The sequence below is a fragment of the Rhinatrema bivittatum genome, chromosome 1 (assembly GCF_901001135.1).
Source record: "Rhinatrema bivittatum chromosome 1, aRhiBiv1.1, whole genome shotgun sequence".
Lineage (NCBI taxonomy): Eukaryota > Metazoa > Chordata > Amphibia > Gymnophiona > Rhinatrematidae > Rhinatrema > Rhinatrema bivittatum.
This window is the reverse complement of record NC_042615.1, coordinates 780,346,279-780,367,603: the sequence shown is the minus strand read 5'-3', so window position 1 is coordinate 780,367,603 and position 21,325 is coordinate 780,346,279. Positions and strand designations below refer to the sequence as shown.

The window sequence follows — 21,325 nt, the reverse complement described above, 5'->3', positions numbered from 1 at the left end:
ATGAAACTCTTGAATCAGCCCTTCCTCATTGGAAATTAATGCCTCCATCGTACCACGCTCCCATTCTTCACCAGCATAAGGAAAAATCAGCCCAGACACTGGGAATCAAACCTAAGTGCCTTAGTTACAGCGGCAGCTCAGAGCACTAACTACTAAAACCATCATCATCTGCCACAACTTTCCTACTATGGTACTGCTGCTAAATGGCTGCACAGTGCATCGTCTACGAACACTAGATGATCTCAGTAACAGCAGCCAGGATTTTTTCCCCCGAGGTGTTTTCATTAGTTGTGAACCCACACGCAAACTAGTCAGTTTTACTAAACTAATTTTTCACCCATTTTTCTTTTAAATCTCAGACTACACCGGCCCTAAGTGTCTATTTCAATGTCTTTCACCGAGAAGAGGCCTGGTTTCCAGGATGTCCACAATGAATATTCATCAGGTGTATTTTTGCATACACATGGGTTAAGAACGAAGCTCATGTGCATTAGCTTGGTTACCCTGAAAACAGAGCCCCGCTTGCAGCTTTGGAGGACAAGATTTGAGATCCCCATGGCAATACTGCAAATTGCCTGGCTTTATGAATGCAATCCCTCATGTCGTAACGGCTGCTAAGAAACTTACGGATATGCTGCTGGATTCTCCATCGCGTTCCGATTGAATTTCTACATTTCCGAGATGCAGGATGGAAGCAATTATCTTAAAAATACTCATCTGATGGGACTCCTTCACGCCTGCAAAAGAAAAATAATGCTGTTATAATTTCACACCAGACGATACAAAAAGGTGTTTTTCTCTCATTCCAAAGCATTCATTGGGGTATTTTTTTTTTCTTTATAAACTGATGATTTCTAATAACAATCAGCTCTCCCTCCCAAAAGCTATTGTTATTCAGCCTTACAGCTGAGACTGCAGAAGGGTCTATTACCTGAACAATAAAACTATCACCATTAAACATTATGTCCTGGAGATTTTTATTGCCTATGGTACAGCTACAATGTTAGTGTTACCAAAAAACTACAAAATCATTCATGCTTGATTAGAATTCAATTCCACACTTTTTTTTTTTTTTTACTATTTATTTTCTTTCCCAGCAGCACTGTTTTATCATAGAGGCGGGAGTAACAGTTCCGTGAAACAGCACAATCGGGCTCTTCAGCTCAGATCCTGCTCACCAGCAGTAAATTGCGTTTGCTCAAGGGAACGCACAAAACCTGCTGCGGGAGCTCTGCAACAGCATTAACCACCCCACCCCCGCAGTCTTCATTCAAAGACTCCACCTGGGTTTCTTTGTTTCAGCTTTGCCATCAGTTCTTGTATCGGGTGCACTTCAGCCAGGACTGGGACAACGTTTGGCAGAGAGGGGACCCACTCACTGTTCTCGAAAGAAATGCGGCATTTAAAAAAAATGGCCCAGCAGTAAAATGAGCAGCTGGCTCTATAAACAAATATATACACACAGGCATGCAATTAATTGCATTCAAGCTAAGTATCTGACCCTGGTTATATTTAAGAATATTTTCTTTCGATCCTATCTGGCTAAAAATTCCCTAAACCTTACTGGTTAGATTTAAGATTGCAATTTGTGTGAGTGGTTTGTTCACCTTAACCTAGCCGGTTAGCTGCGAAAGATAGCCAGCTACGTAAAGATGAACTTAGTTGCTTAGATTTAGGCCAGAAATGTGTGCAGCCCGAGTTGGCCAGCTCAGCTCAGCCGATGATTGCTGAACATCTGTGCTGACCAGCTAAACTGCTAGCCCAACCCGGGAACCACTCCAGGGCCGCCCATTTCATTTTCGGAATTAAAATGGCCAATACTTGAATATGTACAGCAATCAGGAAGAGGAGAGTGATCAAGTAGCTCGGCTAAATTATCGCAAGTAGTACTGGATATTTACACTGAATACAGATGTGCCCGATGGACTTAATGAAGAAAGAGTGGCAATAGCTTTTGTTGACTGACAGCTGCTGACTGGATGTGATTAAAGAGCTTGCCAGCAATATGATTTCAGCCCATTGCTTGAATCTAACTGGTTCTTACGGAACATCAATAGTGGATAAAACAGTTTTAGCTTTGTATCACTGGGCAGAAACATCAGCAACCCGATGGCTTAAATCACTCCGAAGCAGAGGTAATTCAGGGACAAGGATAAGAGAGAGATTGTTTTTGGATAAGTACCATGCATGCAACTAATTTCGTGTATGACAGTTTTCTAATATTCATCGGTAAGGGTTCCAGGACAGAGGTTGTGATATATAGGTAGATTTTTATTTTTTTTTTAGAATATAATGAGTGTATCTGCTGATAGCGGCTTCTCTCTTGAAGGACTTGGCTCTGATCCAGGAGCTGCTTTTTTTGTGCAAGACGGAAGAGACAAGGGCAGAGAAGGGAGGTGCAAGGTTTGTGCCTGTGGGCAAACAGGAGTAGCTGCCTGTAAACAATCTCCTGTTAAAACAAGTAAAACGTCCAACTAGACTAGACTGTGTCTCCCATCGTGGAGCTGCTGCCGATCTGACCGTACACAAAGACGCCAAGTTTCACCGTCTCTTCTGAGCAGTGTGGGAAACAAGCTGTTAGCACCAGGGGAGGCCAATTCTGGTCCTCCAGAGCCACAAACTGGCCAGGTTTTCAGGATATCCACAATGAATATGCATGAAAGCAGTTTGCATCCACTGCCTCCATTGTATGCAAATTAATCTCATGCATATTCACTGTGGATATCCTGAAAACCAGGCCTGTTTGTGGCTCTGGAGTGTTACATGGACAGTTCTCTATTGCACCGAATATAAAATAGCTGTTTTTGCCTTCTATTACCTATCTCCACAGCTCAAAAAGCAGTGCTGTCCACTGGATTACCAGTACACACAGTTAGAATTTTGTGGCTATTTGGGATTTATTTTTCATGGAAAAAACTTTTGTTTCTGTAATACTGGACATTATAATTTTTTCTTTTTATGTGTCCACCTTTTTTTAGGTGTCCACCTTCATGGAGCGGAAGGATGTAGGGCTGTCATCTCCCAATTAAATAAAAAACAAAAACAAAAAACAAAACAGGGATGGGATCCATCAGGTCTAGAGGACACATATAAAGAGCAGGTAGTAAAATACTGCACGGAGCGGCAGTAGCCACAGAGGCATTCACGGAGCGGGATGCCAGTGGCCAGTGGTAGGTGTCCATATAAAGAGCAGGTAGTAAAATACTGCACAGAGCGGCAGTAGCCACAGAGGCATTCACGGAGCGGGATGCCAGTGGCCAGTGGTAGGTGTCCACCTTCACGGAGCGGAAGGATGGAGGGCTGTCATCTCCCAATTAAATAAATAATAAAAAAACCCAGGGATGGGATCCATCAGTTCTAGAGGACGCATATAAAGAGCAGGTAGTAAAACACTGCATGGAGCGGCAGTAGCCACAGAGGCATTAACGCCATGCCCTCTGCTTCATGGCAGAGAGCTATGCTGCCGCTTACCCAACTAATCAAACTTAATATTTCACTTGGAAGCAGCTCCAGCACTGCTCTCTACATTAATGGTGGGGGTGAAAAGGGAATTAGAACATAAGGTTACTAAGAGCCAAGAGAAACAGTTAAGTATGAGAACAAATGTGTGAAGCTTGCTGGGCAGACTGGATGGACCGGTTGGTCTTCTTCTGCCGTCATTTCTATGTTTCTATGTTTATCTTCCATTACCCCTTTCATTTTACTTGTGGTCACTTAACCTGTTGAAATCGTGACTACCAACACTATTTGGATTTGTCTGAGTACAAGTGAATGCTTTTTAAGGGGCCAATGTCATAAAACCTGCACTATAATCAAAGTTCGATTTTAGCATTTTTGTTTTCTTTTAACACGTGCCTTAAAAATGTGATCCCCACAGGATGCAAAAAGCTAATGACATGCAAATAGATCAGGAGTAAAAAATGAAGTGCACTAAACAGCTTTTATTTCCACGATTGCAAGTCATTACCTGTAAAACCATGCTCTAAAAATACAAACCCCCCCAAAAAAAACCAGCTCCCCAGCCTCCCAGGTGAAACTCCCTTGGCTCGATGTGTCTGGGCCAGCAAGATATCCATCCCTCTCTCCCCTCCCAAGCACGCCAAACTCCTTTCCTAGCCAGGCTGGAGAGGAACATCTCTCCACCACACCACCCAACCCTCTTCCACCCGCCCTCTCACATTAAAAAAAATAAGTCAGGCCAGAGTGGAACTCCCACCCCCTTTTATTTAAGAACATAAGAACATGCCATACTGGGTCAGACCAAGGGTCCATCAAGCCCAGCATCCTGTTTCCAACAGTGGCCAATCCAGGCCATAAGAACCTGGCAAGTACCCAAAAACTAAGTCCATCCCATGCTACTGATGCTAGTAATAGCAGTGGCTATTCCCTAAGTCAACTTAATTAATAGCAGGTGATGGACTTCTCCTCCAAGAACTTATCCAATCCTTTTTTAAACACAGCTATACTAACTGCACAAACCACTTCCTCTGGCAACAAATTCCAGAGTTTAATTGTGCGTTGAGTGAAAAAGAACTTTCTCCAATTAGTTTTAAATGTGCCACATGCTAACTTCATGGAGTGCCCCTAGTCTTTATTATCCGAAAGAGTAAATAACCGATTCACATCTACCTCTTTTAGACCTCTCATGATTTTAAACACCTCTATCATATCCCCCCTAAATTTGGCTTCCAGAACCTCCCTCCCACATTTTCCTATGTTGTTGGTGCCCACATGTACCAAGACAGCCGGTTCATCCCCAAATTCTTTAAAATCCTATCTAGGTGATGCGTGCGGTCCGCCACCTTCGCACCAGGTAGGCATGTTACCAGGCGATCCTCACACCCACCAGCCACCCAGCTATCTACATTCCTAATAATCAAATCACCAACTATGACGGCCGACCTAACCCTTCCCTCCTGGGCAGTAGGCCTTGGGGAGATATCCTCAGTGAGAAAGGACAATGCATCACCTGGAGAGCAGGTCCTTGCTGCAGGATCCTTTCCTGCTGCACCTGGTTGGTGTTCTCCAATCATGAGACCTTCTTCCTCCAAGGCAGCACCAGGGCTGCCAGTCTGAAGTTGGGACTTGGCTACTATGTCCCTGAAAGTCTCATCTATATACCTCTCTGTCTGCCTCAGCTCCTCCAGGTCTGCCACTCTAGCCTCCAGAGATCGGACTCGTTCTCTGAGAGCCAGGAGCTCTTTGCATCGCATGCACAACTTCTCACCGGCGGGTAAAAAATCATACATGTGACACTCGATGCAAAAGTCTGGGAAGTCCCCCTCTTGCTGCTGGACTGACTGCTGCTTTCATCTCAAATTTGTTCAGTTCCTACTTAAGTTTTAGGTTGCTATGGGAGCAGGAATGTGTCTAATTAGTGTCCTTTAAATGTATTAGTGAATTCATTTAACATTTTTATATACTGCTTTCAAGTCCAAAGACTAATCAAAGTGGTGTACATACAAATAAAATAAACATAAAAAAACAATCAAATAAAATTAAAATAACATAAGTAAAATTAAACACAAGAAAGTAGAATAAAATATTTATCCCAAACCATTTTCTGACATTCTAAAAACATAAGCCATTCTGGAGTAGAAACCCCCTCCTCCATAACACCCTGCTACCTTCCCTCTCACCTTAAATACAAGTTAGCCAGACCAGAGTGGAACCCCCTCCCACCTTCCTGAACTCTTCTAGACCCCTAAATCCTTCAGATCCCACCATCACCACCAGGCAACCCCAGCCAGAGAAAATCCCTTACCTCTCCTCCAGCAGGACTGCTCCATCAACTGAGGATTGGACTTTCACTGACAGCTGACAGTGGAGGAAAAATCATGCCCAATATGCCAGTGACTCTGAGGCCTCATCCTCTGTGGGCTCTGCCACATAGCATTTGGATACTTGAACTAGCATCTCCTTTGTTGGGGGATGATATCTCTTTTGCTACCAACTACTGTAATTATGGCTTATTTCAAGAGAGAACATTCTGCCATGGGCACAACAGGTGTGTGTGTTGGAGGAAGGGGGAAGTGTTGAGGATAAAGGTGGGAGAAGAAGTGCTGCTCTGACTCACAGGATGGTGTTCTGGCTGACACTACCCTGTGGAGTGTCCAGTCTTTTCCTCTGCCTCCAGCGCTCCTGTTCCTGCATACCAGCTAACAATATCTCTTTTCACTGATTTAGAGAGTTGTACCAGAAGGTGATATTCCCTCTTACCCATGAATAGCACAGCATGGTTAGCAAATAATTATCCTTCTAATTGAAGGGTTTCAGCTTATCTCACCTCTGCTGCCCTAAGTAGTCCATTAACATTAACATCTCTCATCAGTCCTTCCTCCTGCTGGAAACCTGCTAACTCTGCAGGATGTTGACTATGGGGATCACTTCACACAGTGAAGCTCTTGAAAACAGATTTCTCTGTGGTATCACTGAAGAGCTTCAGGACTTATATCAGCTCTGTTATGTGTAGCTAGCAGATCTACACCTATCTAGACTGCTAGAGTCAACCCATGATGTGGAGTTGGGACTGCTTGTCTGTCACCTCACTGGACAGACAAGCAGAAGTGTCTGGGGAGATCAGCTTGGGAGACTAATTTCCCCTGTTCTAATGCTTTCCTGCTACCGTTGCTGCTAATACCGTTTCTTAAACTGGCACATGCCATCTGCAGGCGAGTACTGACACCCTCCCCTGAACACCATAATAACAGGTGTTTTCTTTTTAATTATGCAGCATGCCACTGTTTATAAAATGCCCCAGTACTTTTCCTACACTGATGAACTTACAACAGCAAATGCACTCTGCAAAACACAGCTTCTTTTTCACTGGGAAGTGCCGCCACAACTCTGATTTCTTCTAGGACTTCCTCTCCCTCTCTGAAGGCTTGAGTGTTGCTGCTAGAGCTGGGGTTGGAGGTGGACCGAAAGGCAAAAGGCTAGGGATATCACTCAAGCCTTCCACTACCTCCTTTCTTGGGTGGGGGTGTTCTTTGCGCTGGAAGTATTGCTTTCTGCCTTTTTTTTACCTGCTCATTAGAGGATAGCACACTAGTAACTAGCCCTCCCCACTCCTCTACTTCACAGCTACTATCTCCTCTAACTCTGAGAAGCCCTCACATGATTTCACAGCCAGTTTCTTGCAGGATCTGATGCAGACATTGCTCACAAGGCATCAGGGAAGAGTGAAGTGCTGCTTTTGGCTTCTCTATTCTTAGTACTGTCCTTCACTCTACACTGCCATTGCCACCCTCCACTGACACTGTCTTCTCCAGTCCCTGCACCGTAGGAATAGAGCTAACCGAGGCCGCACGATAGCACATGTCCTTCCAGACTCAGCTTCATCTTGCTTGACACTGCTAGTGTCTATGATACCAGGGTACAAATTATATTGCAATCATAGGATGGATGAAATTGGTGGACAGGTGGCCCTACTCTCTGTTTTCTATCTTTTAAACAGTTGGCAATCCACAATAAGACAATGCCCCCTATCCCATGACATTTTAATTTCCTAAGAAGTCTCTCATGAGAGTTTGTCAAATGCTTTCTGGAAATCCAGATACACTACATCATCTGGTTCACCTTTATGCATATGTTTATTTTTGCCCTAAAAAAAAAAGGTAGCAAATTGGTGAGGCAAGACTTGGCTAAATGCATGTTGGCGTTGTCCCATTAAAGTATGCCTATCTATAAGTTCAGCAATTTTGTTTTTATGAAAGTTTCTACTATTTTGTCTGGCAAGGACGTCAGACTCACTCGTCTAATTTCCTGGATCACTCCTTGATCCGTTTTTAAAAATTGGCATTACAGTGGCAACCCTTCAGTCTTCAGGTACCATAGATGATGTTAATAATAGTTTACACATTTCCAATAGCAATTCCGCAATTTCATTTTCTCTGGGATCTACACATCTGGTTCAGATGGTTTGTTTTTTTTTTTTTTTTTAGTTTGTCAATTTGCCTTAGTACATCTTCCATTTTCACCGAGATGTTTCATTTCCTTTGAATATTATTTCTGGCATGGATATTTCTCTCTAGTTTTACCATTGGGCTTTGCCCCTCCCGTCGCAGCCCTTGTGGCAAAACACGGTCCGTGTTGGGGGACCTAAAGATTTCTTCGCAAGTACATCCCTTAATAAATGAAGGATATGTTAATTTCATCAATCTCTCAAGTTTGCTTTACTGAATCCCAAAAATTGGATCCATGAACCCTTATAGCGCTATACTCTCTTCTATGGTGTTTACCTAACTGTATACCGCTCATCACCTCCACTCCTTATTAGCCTGAGCTATTTCGCTGTTTTTACATTCTGGCCAGGTGGAGGGTAACATCCCAACTACTATTTTATTCTCCTTTTCACCTGAAATGTCTATACATAAAGATTCAACATTGCACTCTGTTTCCAACATAAGTTTTATCCTGTTTGACTGAATGCCCTCTTTAACATCGAGTGCCACCTCTCCCTCCAATTTGATCCATCCTATCATTCAATATAATTTGTACCCTGGTATTGCAGGTCTCAGATGCAAATTATATCTACCTCTTCATTCAGTGCTATACACACTAAGTCTCCCATCTTATTTTTTTTAGACTTCTAGCATTTATATACAAACATTTCAAAGTATGTGTTTTGTTTGTATTTACAATTGACAAGGGTATTTTGGAATCTTTCTGGTCTTTACTTAAAGACACCTGGTCCACTTTGGCATTTAATGCAGCCTCTCTAGTGGGATGTCCTAATTTCCCTGTTCTCTTAGTATCCTTCAAAGATAAATTGTTTTGAACCATGAGCTTCTGAGTGACTGTCGGCATCCCCCCATCATCTAGTTTAAAAGCTCCGCTATCTCCTTTTTAAAGGAGCCCATCATTTCAGAAAAGGCCCCCCGACCCCTTCCACAAAATGATGCCCAGGTTCCTAACAAACTTAAAGCCCTCTTCCCTGTACCATCATCTCATCCAGGCATTGTGACCCTGGAGCTCTGCCTGCCTCTGGGGTCCTGCATGTAGAATGGGGCGCACTTCTGAGAATGCTATGCTGAAAGTTCTGGATTTCAACAAGAAGACTAGCAAAAAGCCTGTGCAAAGCCTGTGCGAGATTATGAGATTTTATAACCCCTGAAAAACAGAGCAAGTGGATGGAAATGGACTGGCCTCAAAATGAAAATGTTTTGGAAAAGCATTAGGAAATCAAGAGCCAGCTTGGTGGCTCAGGACAGTGCTGTGCACCGCCATGTGGGAGATCAGCTTGAGCTTCGTGGGTCAGGGGATGCTAGGGAGGCAGTGTTCACAGCTGCCAGGGATGAGGGGAGGGAACCTCAGCCATTGCTCAATGGCAACACCTAGTGACTAGATTCAAGGTGCAGATATATACCAGGTTCTGTATGGCACTGTAGTTTATGGCCCATGATCAAGAACTGTTGCTGCGATGGCTGGGCTACACTGGAATTGGGAGGGTTAAAAAGAAATGGAGAAAAATCTCATTAATTGGTCAAAACCTTTTATACTGTTCCTTCAATACCAATGGATATTCCTCTCAACTCTCTTTTGCTACCTCTCTTTCATTTCTGGAGAGAATCCTTATGGGAAAGTGGATCCCATAACAAGTTCATTAACTTGGGTAGGTCTTCACTCAGTTTAGAAATTTTAATTATGATCTTTCATACCTTTATGGTGTTGATTATCCACGTATTAAATTTGGTGAACTCTCTGCTTTTAGAAGTTAATGTATTTCAAGCTTAACTGTACAGTGTCAGCCTCTCCAGACAGAAGTGGAAATCCTTGAGTATAATAGTTTGAAGACCTTTCTGGAAACCAGTATTGGAATACACCAGTCAGGTCTTTCTTCTATTAAGGAAAGTCCCTCTTTGCATTTTATATTTTCATGAGTACTCATGAGAATTGTTTGTATGCCCTTTTTTCGAGAACCACAGTATTTCATGCACTATTAACAGTAAGGAGATTAGGTCATCCTTGATGCTTAGGTGTTTGGGGATGCAGGTGGATCAGGTAATTTGCTATGAGTCCCAGGTTGCTAAGATGGAAAGAAGGGTATTTTCCAAATTGCACTAGCTACGAAAGTTAAGGACCATTTTAAGTTTTTCTGTGTTCCAAATTGTGATTAAGGCTTTAGTTTCCCCCACATTTGATTACTATAATAAGGTGTTAGTGGGGTTATCTGATAAACTGATACAACAAATACAGGTATTACAAAACATGATGGCGAGGCAGATTTTTTTTTTTTTATGTCCAAGGAGATTAAATGCTAGACCCCTGTTAAGACTTCTTCACTAGCTTCCGATTAAGGAAAGAATTAAGTTTAAATTCATGATGATGCTCAAGACAGTGCAGGGGACAGGGGCTGTTTACTTGAAGAACTAGGTTAAGAACTATGTCCGCAAGCATAACCTTCAGTCATTACATGGGACAACACTACAGGTTCCAACTGTCCGGGAGATTCGTAAGATGTCTTATTGCAAAAGGGTATTCTCAGTAATTGGCCAAAAATCTGGAATTCAGCTCTGCTTGATATCAGGCAAGAGACCAACTATTTGATATTTCATAAAAAGGTGAAAGCATGGTTGTTTCCTTGTCTATGAATTTGTGGCATCAGGCATTGTGAAGATAATTTCTTGTTTATTTTAGAATTTTTGTTTTAATATTTTTTTGTATAATTTTTTATGCTATTTTGTTTTTATGTTTTTGTATTCTACACTGGTCAGATTTCTGAGTGCGTGGTACATAAGCAATTAGAAATAAATACAAGAATAAATAAAAATATAACATGCAAAACTAAAACCTAAGAAAAAGCCAAGTGAAAAAAATAAGCTTTACGCTTTTTATGAAATAAACTTAGAATTGGGAATAGTACAAAGTTCTAAAGGCAATGCATTCCAAGCCAAGTTCAGTCACTGAAATAAATAATTACTTAGACAAACCAGCAGTCCTTTCCTCATTGTAATACAGAATCCAGACACTGGGAGCATTAAAAAAAAACAACAAAAAAAAAAAAAAAACAAGCCTACCTCCAGTAAAGACTAGTAACATTATAGAAAACATGACAGTAATGATTTAGGCTGTCTTTTACATGCACTAGATCTGGCTCACTTTAGATTATCAAACTACTAGCTGGTCTTCCATTTTTATGTTCTCATGGCACTACATCTTATATCAAATTCCAAGCCACCGACAATTTCTAGTTCACTAGGTTTAAAATACTTATTTTTATGCCAGTTCCCTTCATCACCTTGCACCACCTTATCTGCAGTCACCAGTTCAGAGATCTATGTGCCATACACGGAGTATCTCACGATTCTATTTGCCTCTCAGTTGCTAAATCCCTATCTGCTGTCTAATATTTTAAGATTTGCTCACTGTTGGCCCCTGTGTACAGTAATTCAAAGCAATCACCTTTCCAGCGTTCTTACTCCCTTTCAGAACGGACTCAAATCCATCATTCCATCTTGTCTTGACCTTGTTTTGTGCCCTGATGTATAACACTGTCTTTGTTCCTTTTACTATAATTTGCTCAATGTCACTTGGAAATAAAGGCACTCAACAGTTGAAAACCAGGCTCTTGTAATTTAAAGTGTTAAGTTCTTGTAGCTGTAATGTGTTAATAGTTCCTTGCTGAATAAATCTGGCAAGCTTAAGTACATCATCATATGCTGGTTCAATTACACAATAATCACAATTGATAAATCAAAGACAATAGGGATTATACAGTGGTAATGTTTAGGCTAAGTGGTAAAGAACCATCAACATTCTAGAGCAAAAGTACAAAGTCGCAAAATGTATGAAGGTTATCAATGCTTCCACCCCAATTTTGACTCCTGATGAAAGTGACTTCAACATTATGGCTTTACACTCACCTTATATAATAATTAAGACATTAAAAACTCCTCCTCCCCTCCCACCCTCTCCTCTGTCCTCCCTTACCCCACAAGAAAGCCTCACCTTATATAATAATTAAGACATTAAAAACTCCTCCTCCCCTCCTCCCCTCTCCTCTGTCCTCCCTTACCCCACCTTATATAATAATTAAGACATAAAAAAAAAACAAACAAAAAAAAAACCCACCACATATAAAGTTCTCCTCAATTGTTACCATGTACATATACTGTCCCTACGTTCCACTGTGTTTCACTGTTAAACTGTTAACCTATGTTTCATTGTTAAACTGTTCCTACGCATGTTTTAATGTTACAATGTAAAAATGGTACGACTTCCGTCATGCCATTATCCTGTTATAATGTGAACCAATGTGATGTACCCCAACGAATGTCGGTAAATAAAAGCAAATAAATAAATAAAAATAAACAAACATGGGACCAAAATGTTACTAGGTTTGACAACTTTTGCATTTTATATTGATATTTTGAAGTTATGGAGTTTGGAGGGCTGCAGTAATATCAAGAATAGTCAAGGCCACATGGTCTCAGAAGGAAATGCAATTTATTTGCAGTTCAGCAAACAAACCAGGCTTATTCACAGTACTTTCATCTTCACACAAAACAAAGTCATACCTTTGTTCAGCAGTGAAATAATATACAGCAGAATAAACAGTACAGATCTTGGCCCTTCTTAGGGCCAGGAAGTCTAGGAGAAGTGGCAGGGTCTCCTCCCAGCTCTCAGGCAGGATTTTTTTTTTCTTAGCTTGGGCTAATTGAGTAGAGGCAGCTGGGCCTGGCTCCATATGCGGCATCCAAAGCAGCAAAACCTGTTACCAGATAAATGGGTCAGGCTATCCTTCCACAGGCTGGGCAGCTGAAAACATGAAAGTCTGTTGAAAAATTCTGATAGCAGGTATATCTCTTGTTACATGGAGCATTTGGCTTTTTTTGTGCCCCTTAACTCTGGATAAAAGCAACACAAAAACATGTGGGAACAGAGAGAGAAAATACAGTCAAGGAAAATGCAGCCAAAGCAAGAGATTTTATGTATTTATTTATAGACTGAGTCTGCACAATCCGAAGTACTTGGTAATTACAAAATGAACATACTTAATAAAATACATGTAATCCCACCCCCCATGTGCCAATCCGGCGTGGGTGGGGACATAGAAGAATTATGTTTCTCTTCGGGGCTGGAATCTCTCATTGGTTAGCTCTTTCACATTCCCACTAACTCCCAGGGCTGGTGTGTGTGTGTGATCTTTTACACATTCCTTTTGGTCCTTTGTGTTCCCTTGGGGAGGATACTTGTCCTTAAGGTGGGTGCAGAGAGTGTAAAAGAAATACTCTGTTTTAGTGCCCAAAATTAAAGCCTTTACTGTTTTAACACTGATAATGAATGGCACAAAACTCAAACTGCAGCACCACAGAATTCTCGTCTCCTCTCTTACAGTCTCTTCCCTCTAACTGTGCAGGACGCACAGATCAGGGCCAGGGAAAACCTCCACTCTCTAGGATTAGATAAAATGAAGCTCCCAAGTTGGACAGGGCCTCTTTAGACTGGTTAAAACCCCTTCCCAGCTAATAAAAATGGTAAGTCTATGGCACAGAGAGTAAATCTCTCTCTCTTCCCAGTGTAGTGATACACTGGATGGGTGTCCCAGTGATGTTTGATTTTTCCCTACTCACAGTTAGCAGATTTATTTATTTTATTTATTTATTTAGATTTATATTCCGCTTTTTGCCCTTTTTTCAGCACTTCAAAGTGGATTACATTCAGGTACTGTAGGTATTTCCCTATCCCCAGAGGGCTTACAATCTAAGGCCTGGATTTATCAAAATGCGATAAGTATCGCATGTGATAGCAAAAAGGGCGTATTTTATGCTAATAGACAGTTTATTGCAATTTGTGCTAATACCTATGCGAAGAGCTAAGTTAGTGCAAATTGCGATAACTGTTTCACACGTTGCAATAAGTGCCAGACCTGTTGTATTTCCTGCATACAAGCACTGGGGGACCATTTTTAATGGTCCCAGGAGGTGTGTGAGAGAGAGAGAGAGAGAGAGAGACTAGCCATAATGTCCTCTCCCTAGATAAGTATTTAGGTATTTATATTCCTATGGGAGGCCCACCTAGTAACTCGAGGTGAGGTTTAGGTATTAGTGTAGGGGGTTAGGGGCCACTTTGACATTCAAAGTGAGACGTACGAACAGAACAGAGGTCTCTTGTGAAGATCTGATGACCTTCAGAGTGAGGAAACTCACGCAAAGATGAGATTTGTGCGATGTTCTCTCAACCTAGCTTGATGTTACCCAGGTAGAGAGTCCATTAAGCTAGGTTGAGAGAACATCGCACAAATCTCATCTTTGCGTGAGTTTCCTCACTCCGAAGGTCAAATCTTCACAAGAGACCACTGTTCTGTTCATACATCTCACTTTGAATGTCAAAGTGGCCCCTAACCCCCTACACTAATACCTAAACCTCACCTCGAGTTACTAGGTGGGCTTCCCATAGGGATATAAATAACTATCTAAGGAGAGGACATTATGGCTAGTCTCCCTCACTCTCTCTCTCTCTCCCCCTCACCCCCTCCCTCCCCCTGGTGCTAGCCATTGCATGGCTTAAAGCTACTGAAAACATTGTAGCTAAAATTGGCGTTACAGCATGCAATAATCCCTTAACGCCTTAGTGCATTTTGATAAATGAGGGGTTAAGTTTGTACCTGAGGCAATGGAGATCTCCTTGATTTTTACACAGTCTCTTTATTCCTTCTTTCTGGATCCCCGATGGGAGGTATCCCCTTGAATCAAGCAGCTCTCTTGCTTCAGACAGGAAGGAAGAGCAGCCAAAACATCCTCTTGGATCTTCTAACAAAAAGCCTTCTTTTCCCCAAAAATGATAGAAACCCCATAGTTCCTCCTCATAATGGGTCACGACCACTTCAGGGGCAGGTCTTCTCCATCCCTGGGTGTCCCAGACACAGGGTTCCCCAATCCCTGTGCCCAAGAAAGGCCAAAGTATCCAGTGAGGCTTCTATCATGAAAAATCTCAAATGCCCAAAAACAACCCAGAGGGATATCCCAACCAGCTAGTGAGTAGATGAAGAAAAACTCTTCCGACCCTGGTCAATATCCCCAGGCTGGGTTAGCCCACTGCTTCTTCAACTCTCTCTGGAGAGCTGCTAAATAGACTCTTAGGGGGCCAGTCATTCCAGACCCCTCAAAGGGAGGGGCTGCATTTGAATGTACCTCCCCCCTCACACTAACCTGCACTCTATCTAAACTGAAAGGTTCACCCAGGTCTTACTGGTGACGTGACTGTAGGTCACATGCAAAAACAGAAACTAAAAATTTAAGAGTAAAATAATAAACTTTCAAAAATTGATAATCAACTTAAAATATAACAGATCATATAGATCTATCATCACAAACATAAAAAGGACAGACAGCAACTTAATAGTTAATTTCAAGATATTACAGTGCCAAAAGCTTGGGAGAAGCAGAAACTTGTAGTTGCTTCCTAATGGTGGTAATAACAGGAAATTTGGTGAATCTCATCTGGTAAATTATTCCAGAGTACTAGACCTGCTACATAAAATGTCCTCTCCCTTGTTTCATCTAGGCGTACTAATCAAGCTGATGGAATATCTGATAAATTCTGGCCTGCTGATCTTAGGGTTCTTGATGGTTGAAATATTTTGAGCAAATACGATAGAGCACGGTGAACCAAGGTAGCAATCTTAAACTGTATCCTCCATTGTATCGGGAGCCAGTGTAATGTGAACAAGATGAGGGCAATAAGATTATACAGCCGAGCTCCTGTTATGAGTCTTGCTGTGGCGTTATGAACAGCCTAGAGACACTTTAACATGTATGCAGGGAGGACAATGTACAGAGTTACAGTAGACTAATTTTGAGATGACCAATGACTGAACAATGATTCTGAGATCATGTTTAGTTAGAAAAGGTTTCAAATTACGTAAAACATGTTGCTTGTTAAATGCATTAGTAGCTACATTTTTTATTTGATCTCTCAAGGAAAGATCAGTGTCTAGTTGAACTCCAAGGTTCCGCATAGATTTTGAAATTGTTAACGTATGATCATCGAATATAAAAAACTGGAAAATCATGGTTTGAAAATCTGCTGAGAATGATTAAATTAGTCTTGTTAATATTCAGAGCTAACTTGCTCATGTACAGTCCTGGATAGCTCTTATGCAGTTATCGACATTACTCAACGTGTCAGCAATTGATAATGTTACTGGGACAAAACATTTGATGTCATCTGCATACAGTCTGTAGCCCACTCTAAGACTGATGAGTAGGCTACAGATCTGATGCAGATAAATGCTAAATAATAGTGCTAAAAGCACTGAGCCTTGAACTCCAGAAATCACAGCAGTACCTGATCACAACAGATTGCCTACCTTTACTTTTGTAAGAAAGGATTCAAACCACTGTAATACATGCCCTGAGATGCCAATTTCTCTTAATCACAGTTACAGCATCTGGTGGTTTATTGTGTCAAATGCAGCCGAGATAAGGACAAGTGTGTGCATGTAGGAGTGGAGAATTTGAAAGAGTTATGGAAATAACCCCAAATATATTACTTGATCATGAAAGATAAAAATAAGAAAATTAAAATTATGTTAAATTTGGTCTAGTGGTGTTCATGAAAATAATATGGAATTACTGGTCTCTCACAGTCTTCAAATTATGTAAAGTACTAAGATATATTGGGACACATGTAGCCATGTGGTTCCCCAATTGGCACTCGCCAAGTTTAATATAAACCCAGTAAAAAGAGTATAGAAGGAAGGAGTAGGCTTAGCAGAGAAAAAGAGAGAGATGTGTGAATAGTGCATTCTACACAACTAATTCAATTAAAAATGATCCAGTGGTGGAGTAAGAGAGAATTTATTTCCAGGAACTCTTCCAAACTGTCTTTGGTTTCATTAGTAAAATCATTGATTTAATGTGAGAGAATGCCCCCTTTCTACTCCTCCCTCTGTTTTCCCTTTACATACTTCAAATGCCAAACAATGTGAAAGCCAACTAGGTCAAACCTAAACTGGATTGATGCCACCAAGGTTGCCACTGCCATAACTTCTGTGAAATATAGAAAGCTTTTAATAACACTTGGATCTTTTCCCATGGACTCAGAGAGTAATTTTAAAACCACTTCTGCGCATAAAAATCCTGCTTTACCCACGGAAATGGACAAAATTGCCTGCCCTATACACAGGTAAAAAGTGCACGTGTAGGACATCTATGCGGAAACTTTTACCCACAAGGTTGAGACACTTTCCCAGGGGTGGGGGATGGAACTTCGCACAGAACTTTACATTCTCAAAACCATGCACACAGGTTTTCTGCAGAAAACTCCCCGCACAAGGTAGTAGGGTGCAAATGCTCGTGGGTGGTTTTCCTGGGATACATGCCGACTTTCACTTTGAAAATCAATGCCAAGCCTGCAGGAAGAAATTACTCTGAGACTTTCCACCCGACATGGGCAGATTCAACATTTCCCCCCATATGGCTGGAAAAGCCTTTAGCAAGTTGGACCCATGGTGCTATCCAAAAGACAGAAGTAAGAAACTACTGCAAATAAATAAACATGCTTTAGTGCGAAGGTTTCCAACAAGAGCTGTTTATGGACCAAAGGGACATCTGAATAATCTCATACCAAGGAGGGTGAAAGCATGTCTGGTCTTCTCAAAGTCATCAGCATCATCCACCCCATCAATAGCCGTTTCGCCTCCCTGAGAAGTGTAAACGAAGTCCTCTGCGTATGCTGTGAAGGGAAAGCAATAAGTTAGCAGTCCGGAAGAACGAAGGATGTTATACTCATCTTTGGTACCCCTTGCCTGATTTTGTCAGCTACAGATGTCCCACTCTGTCTCAATACAGATCAAACTATCCCTGTTTGTTCTTAGAGCTTCTTCACTTGGTGTAATCAAAGTCTTCCTAAAAAACAGCATTGGGGTAGATTTATTCAAATTTTGGTTTGGTGCCAAAAAAAAAAAAAAAAAAAAGCTCCAGAGTGGCTAAAGAAAATATCCCACTGTTTTCAATAGGGGAGAGACAACCATAGAACTGGACACAGGTTTGTAATGACGCAAAGCTTTGCTAAATCTCTCCCCCTGTCGTCGTCTCATTGTCCTAGTCCCTGGCCCCATGCCTTCCTATACTACTCACTTTCTTCAGCCATAACGCTCAACATGTTGGCTTCTTCGCAGAACCGCATTTCAGCTGCTCGGTGCTGCTCATTTCTTTGTAAACACGGCACTGTGCATTCCCCCTCCCCCTGCAATGCACCTTGAGTAAAAGCACAATGCCAAAATGAACTACATCACGCAAGGAGGAAAGTGGAGGACTTGTTACATCATAATTCCCCAAATGTTGCCAGTTCAGCTCGCCCCTAATTTCAGCTCCCTGTTACGGGAATGCTTATTTATGCTCAGGCGTAGGGGCAGCACCAATCCAGATGCCCCAATGCCATAGCCATGCCTCTGTTACTGGTAAGAGTGGCAGGAAGATGGAGAGGCCTACTGGATTCATTTGAAAAAGAGCTAAAATGTTTAAATAGTGCCAGCATTAGAGAGAAACTGAAATAGCACAATAAATAAATAATTTGCTTTGGGTTTTTGTTTTTTTTTGCATAATGCAACACAAAACACTGAAATGTTCTAAAGGCACAGATACAGACAACAAATACAATACTACTTCTGATATTCCCTTGGAAATCTGACATAGATAAAAGGTCCCCAAGCAAAGCTTTAGTATTTAGGGGGACTGGAACGGAGCACTTTGTTTGTAGGGCAGCGAGGCAGAAAGGAGTCATAAAATTAGTGGTGGAAGCCATAAAGCAACCATAGCTCAAGGCAAGATATCCCCGCCCACGTCCCCATCTGCAATCCAATTGACAAAGCCTATGCCAGTTAATGGTGCCACACAGCTGTGCCTGCAGCTGGTAACAGACATCCATTCGGACAAGTAGGCAAGGAGGAAGGCATCCTGTGTAGCTAAGAGCGAAATCAGAGGCCAAAAGCTGTTTGTTTCACTCAGTCTGTTCTTACAGAATTCCTCATCTTCCCCGGCCCCAAATCTGGCCCCCCCGCTCCTTCCCTCTTGCCTTGAATGCCGCGGGGCTCTGTTTATTGTGAACCATGCAATGACAGCAAGAAAGCAGGATCAGCCAGCAGTTTTATGTTGTCCTGTGCTTTAATTTAAACGTATACGAGACATTCATGCTATTTCTTTCCTATGATTCGCTTTGTGCCACACGAAGGTGGAATTATCAAATGATAATGTGGAGGAGGAAGCGTGGATGCGCGCAGTGATGAGCGAGCCCCTCAGGTATTAAAGCTCTGGGCTGGAGGTATCCCTTGCAGCTAGGACTCCCATTCTGCTAGGCAGCTCAAATTACTGTCACCTTGTTTTGTTTCTTTCCGAAATGCAACTAAATTATAAAACTTGAACTGACGGGTTTTTGCTAAACACGTTTTACTGAGATACACACACAGTTCAAAGTCATTTGGATAATAAAGTATAATGTGAATATTTTGGGTAGGCTGGCACAGCACGGCTGCATAAATTCCTCATACTGTCAGGCTGAGAACTTCACAGCAGCAGTCATTCGATAGGAAATGCTGGAGAGAAGTGGGACTCTTATCGGATGTCCCCTAGGCAAAGTCTGTGAGTGCTTATACCTCTGTCCTTTCTGTGAATAAATGCAGAGAGCAATGGGCAAGCAGCTAAATGAAAAGAAATCTGCAAAGCCTCTGCTGGAATTAGGGGTAACTGGAAAGGCAGCTAATTCTGAACGTTGGTTCCATGCTGGTGCTCGTCATCGCTTCATATTCATATGCGTGCAGATTCAGGCCCTTGAGAAAGGATTCTACAGTTGGAGAGAAGCCCAAGCATTTCTGCTGAGTGGTCTGAGGTAACCTTGACCAGCTCCAGTTGGTGCAGTGCGAGACATATTGCTAATTGTATGCTGACATTTTTATAGCCCATGGTTTAATATATTAACAATTCTTTTTGGAATCTGGAGAATAAATAATGGGGGGAAAAATAATCTGAATGGTAACTGTTGTAAAGAGCAGATATTTAGGAGATATTCACCAACCACTTTTCTCAGCCCCTCACCCCTTCAAAAAAACAAAACAAAAATAGGTACTCGTAATCCAAAAAATGATATTCAGAGTACATAGGATGCCCTAATAATGTCTAAACACACCCATTCGCCTAAAAATCAAGACGAGTCTTTATTTTGCCTCTGAATGTCCTCAGAACCAAACATGTATCAGTATCCGAGCACTGCCACAGACATGCAGGTCCGATTACTTGCTAGGGGAGAGACAGACATTTAAAACTGTTTGTCAGGGTGGTGAAAAATAGCAAACCTAGCTTGAACAAACCACCTTTTTATTCACAAATAACACCCAAAAGAGTTATAACCACCTTTCTCGTTTTTAAGGCACTCCTTCAGTTTTCAGTGTCTATCCACCCTAAGAGGAATCACCAGCGGCGACTATTAATTTCCATTATGTAACAGGCATTACACACGGTAACAGAAAGGACTCTTAAAAGCTGTTACATACCATAACAGACATTAATAGTGCCAACTGATTTCTATTAAATAGTATTACGGACAATTTGGAAATGTCTATTAAATTCTATTATATACAATAAGAAAGAGTGCTGACACTGCTGTTCATTTCTGTTGTGTAACCTAAGAAACATCGCTGGGAGTGCTCACCAGCTCTGCTTATCACTCAAAGCACCAATCATCTTTGGTCATTCACCGTGCGACCCCAGAGAGCTCACTTGGGAGAATATTAAGACTTTTAATCAAAGTTCAGGACTCAAGTAAATGATTTTTGACATAAAAACATCACTCAGCGCTCATATTATACTCGATGAGAGACATCGCTAATGGCATCTCTGAATTTTTATCATACACCATAAAAGACTGGTAGTGCCAATTTGCCACTATTAAGAACAAGAGGAGAAATTGATGGCAATGCACATTAAGCTTTATTACAGATGACAAGAGGCACTGCTGACAGCGTTTGCTAGCTACGATTATACTCTGTAAGAGACAGGAATTAACACGCCAGTGATCTTCCATCGTACCTGCAAGCTCCATTCCTGTGGAGCTAAGAATGGAGACCCACTTAGAATATTTTAGAAAGGGCCTGAAAACCTTGTAGTTTCAGAATACTTTCCCCTAGTTGGTTAACTGATTTTGAAATATTTTAATAATCTATGGTTTTAGATTATTTTAGGATAAAATAGTTGTAGATATTTTTAGGGTGTTTTATGAAATGTTGTTTTCTATTACATGTATATCTATATGTTATTTATGAATGTTTACCAAGAAAACCCAAATAACAAAATTGAAGGGCTACTGTCCTCACTCAATACAATCAAAC

General features: G+C 41.5%; 1 protein-coding gene across 3 annotated transcripts in view; it reads right to left on the bottom strand.

The window, feature by feature from the left end:
• MYO5B (myosin VB) overlaps window positions 1–21,325 on the bottom strand; it is an 896,473-nt gene that overhangs the window by 403,147 nt on the left and 472,001 nt on the right. Inside the window, exons 8-9 of one of the 3 annotated variants that reach the window (XM_029580146.1) lie at window positions 17,572–17,679; window positions 628–737 (exon numbers count right to left, since the gene is read on the bottom strand). The exons of the other annotated variants lie outside the window; for them this stretch is intronic. Coding sequence (XP_029436006.1) covers window positions 628–737; window positions 17,572–17,679 — 218 coding nt within the window. The remainder of the gene's footprint in view (window positions 1–627; window positions 738–17,571; window positions 17,680–21,325) is intronic. 3 annotated transcript variants of the gene reach the window in all.